Here is a 2395-nt window from a genome sequence, read left to right as displayed (position 1 = left end):
AAAAAACAAAAAAAACCACAAACAAACGGTGAAGGTGTGTCGATGGGGATCAAACCGTGAGGGCCCTCAGGACAAAAAAAAAAGAGACGATACACATGATAGGGGAGGCGAGGCGTGTGTGTGCACGGAAGTAACGGATGGCCTCCGACCATGTTTTTTATTTTATTTTATTTTTGTGGGTGATTCTCCCGACACCCCGGCAGGGTTCTTTTGCGCTTCATGCGCCAGGAAAGAGAAAGGGATCATGAAGGCATGCGGAGAGGGAGAAAAAAAAAGGCCTTTGTGACAAAGAAGAAGAAATGTTTTTGAGGGTTGAAGGGAAACACACAGCCCTGCGTAATTTTCTGCGAATTTATCTGTTTAGAGGAGGGGTGGCCACATATTTTTATTTCTATGGCTTGGACGCAACCCGTGTGTTTCCGTGCCATCGTTTGTGATGGCTGCTGCTTGTGTGTGGTGCCTTTCCCCGTCGTTGCTGCGGCTGGGGCACCATCTTCGTCTATTTTTTTTTCCTTCTTTTTTTATTGTTGTTCTTCTACCTGCTCGTCTGCCGCAAGGTTGAGGATACCTTTTTAAGCTAATCTGGAGGGGTAGGAGCAGCGATCAACCCTGCCGCCGCCAACAATGATTTACCAACCACTGATAGTCGCATGGTGTGTTGCCATCCTGCTGCTTGCCGTCACGGGCGCAAATGGCCTGTACGTGCTGGAGCTGGTGCAGGTGATCCACCGCCGCGGTGCAAGTCCGCCGCCAGTGGGCACACCCAACCGTGCCAAGATGTGCAGCCCCAATGGTTCAGGCAGCTGCAGCGCCATCGCAAATCGAGGCGTGGAGCAGATGACGGCCATGGGGGCCTACATTCAGCAGCTCTACAACGGAGACGGATCCACCTCTGGCAGCGCCACGTGGTTTCAGTCGCCGTATGATGTGTCTGCGGTATACACCCGCTCTCTCGCGGACCCCGCCACGGTTCAGGCGGCGGCGGCGCTGCTGAGGGGTGTTTACGCCAATGAAGGTGCCTCCGCCGTCCCGGTGATCATTTCGGCACCGCCCGACCAGGACACCGTGCTTAACGTGGATGCGTTTCCATCGGTGAGCGTCAGCAAGGAGATCAACGCGGCCGCGCGCAATGAGGCATTGGCGGCAATTGTTGACGAGAATTTCCCTGATGCCGGTGTGCTGAGCGCCATGGGCGCGGAGGTAGGCCTGGATGCCGTCTGTTCGGCGGCCGCCACCAAGGTGGCGTGCTGCCAGCAGCTGCAGAAGCTGGCGACGATGTACGCGGCGGTGGGAGCCACCGACGGCGCCCCCACCGTGACGGCGAACAAGGCCAAGCTGGATGCCGTTGCCGCTGCGGAACTTCGCGCATCGCAGGGGTACGACGCCAACTCGCCCCTGATTGCGGCGCGCGGAAGCCTTGGCCAGCCGCTTGTGCAGGAACTGCTTCGCAACATGCGCCAGAAGATGCTTCCCGAGAAGGACGCCAACCGCAACACGAAGAGGCTGTTGCAGTACGCTCACCAGGTCCCCGTCGGTACGACCCTTGGGCACAATGCGAGCGACGCGACTCCAGTAGGCGAGACGTTTCTGATGGACCTTTTGCGCGACGACGCGACGCACGCCCGTTTCGTGCGGCTACGGTACGCAGTGGTAAAGGATGGTGCCGCTGCTGCTGCCGTCTTTCCGTTCCGTTGCCTAAACGCGGCCAAGGTGCCGACGGACGCCACCACGGCTGACGGTATCATTTGTCCGTTCGACGACTTTGTCCGGTTTATTGAGTCCAGCGGGGGCACGAACCCGGCCGGTGCGGTGTGCTACCTTGACGAGAGGACGAAGAGGGAGTTCAAGTGCGACGTGGATGGCGCCGCCCCATCGCAGGAGTGTGCCCGCTACCGTGCTCTGTGCCCGTTGCAGGCGTGTCCCGAGGGCCATATTTACGATGCGGGGAGCGGGTCGTGCAAAATCGGGGTGCTGTTGAGCAACGTGATGTCGAACACTGCCGGGGTTGGTGTGGGCTTTGCTGCAGTGGCGTGTGGCTTCGTGCTTTCCTTGTTCGTCATGCAGCTATGCCCAATGCTGTTTTTGAAGGGCTCCAGTGACGTGCAGGGCCAGGCCCCCGCAACCGTGGACAACGCCCTTGTTTCGAGACAGTAAGGTCGATGGGAGAGATATGCCGGCGCCAAGGTCAACGAGTCCCCGCTTTGCTGCAGTGGTGTCGTGGTGCAGAGGAGGGCAGGCGGCAGAAGGCGAGCGAGAAGGTGCGATGCGGGGCGTTGTCCGCGGTTGTCGTACGTGAAGATCGGGATGTGTGCGGAGATGCGAGGCAGCAGGAGGGGCGGGAAGGGACGAGAGGAAGCAGGGAAGGTCGAAGTATACTTCCCGCAGAGAGCGAAGA

The 2395-nt window shown here is 58.9% G+C and overlaps 2 protein-coding genes across 2 annotated transcripts in view; both read left to right on the top strand.

Moving 5' to 3' along the window:
- Positions 1 to 624: 624 nt before the first annotated feature.
- Positions 625 to 2154, top strand: TraAM80_04251 (putative membrane-bound acid phosphatase; the record flags this gene model as incomplete). The annotated part of the gene is made up of 1 exon (XM_029381184.1): positions 625 to 2154. The coding sequence occupies one exon, from the start codon at positions 625 to 627 to the stop codon at positions 2152 to 2154; it is 1530 nt and encodes a 509-aa protein (XP_029239013.1).
- A 5-nt stretch (positions 2155 to 2159) lies between these two features.
- Positions 2160 to 2395, top strand: part of TraAM80_04250 (membrane-bound acid phosphatase) — a gene marked incomplete at both ends in the record, with an annotated part of 879 nt that continues 643 nt past the window's right edge. Inside the window, one exon of the mRNA XM_029381183.1 lies at positions 2160 to 2395. This exon is cut by the window's right edge and continues 643 nt beyond it. Coding sequence (XP_029239012.1) covers positions 2160 to 2395 — 236 coding nt within the window.

Source organism: Trypanosoma rangeli, assembly GCF_003719475.1.
Source record: "Trypanosoma rangeli strain AM80 chromosome Unknown Tra_15.4_contig_00121, whole genome shotgun sequence".
NCBI lineage: Eukaryota > Euglenozoa > Kinetoplastea > Trypanosomatida > Trypanosomatidae > Trypanosoma > Trypanosoma rangeli.
Note: the sequence above shows the minus strand (reverse complement) of the source record. Positions and strands in the feature narration are given on the sequence as shown.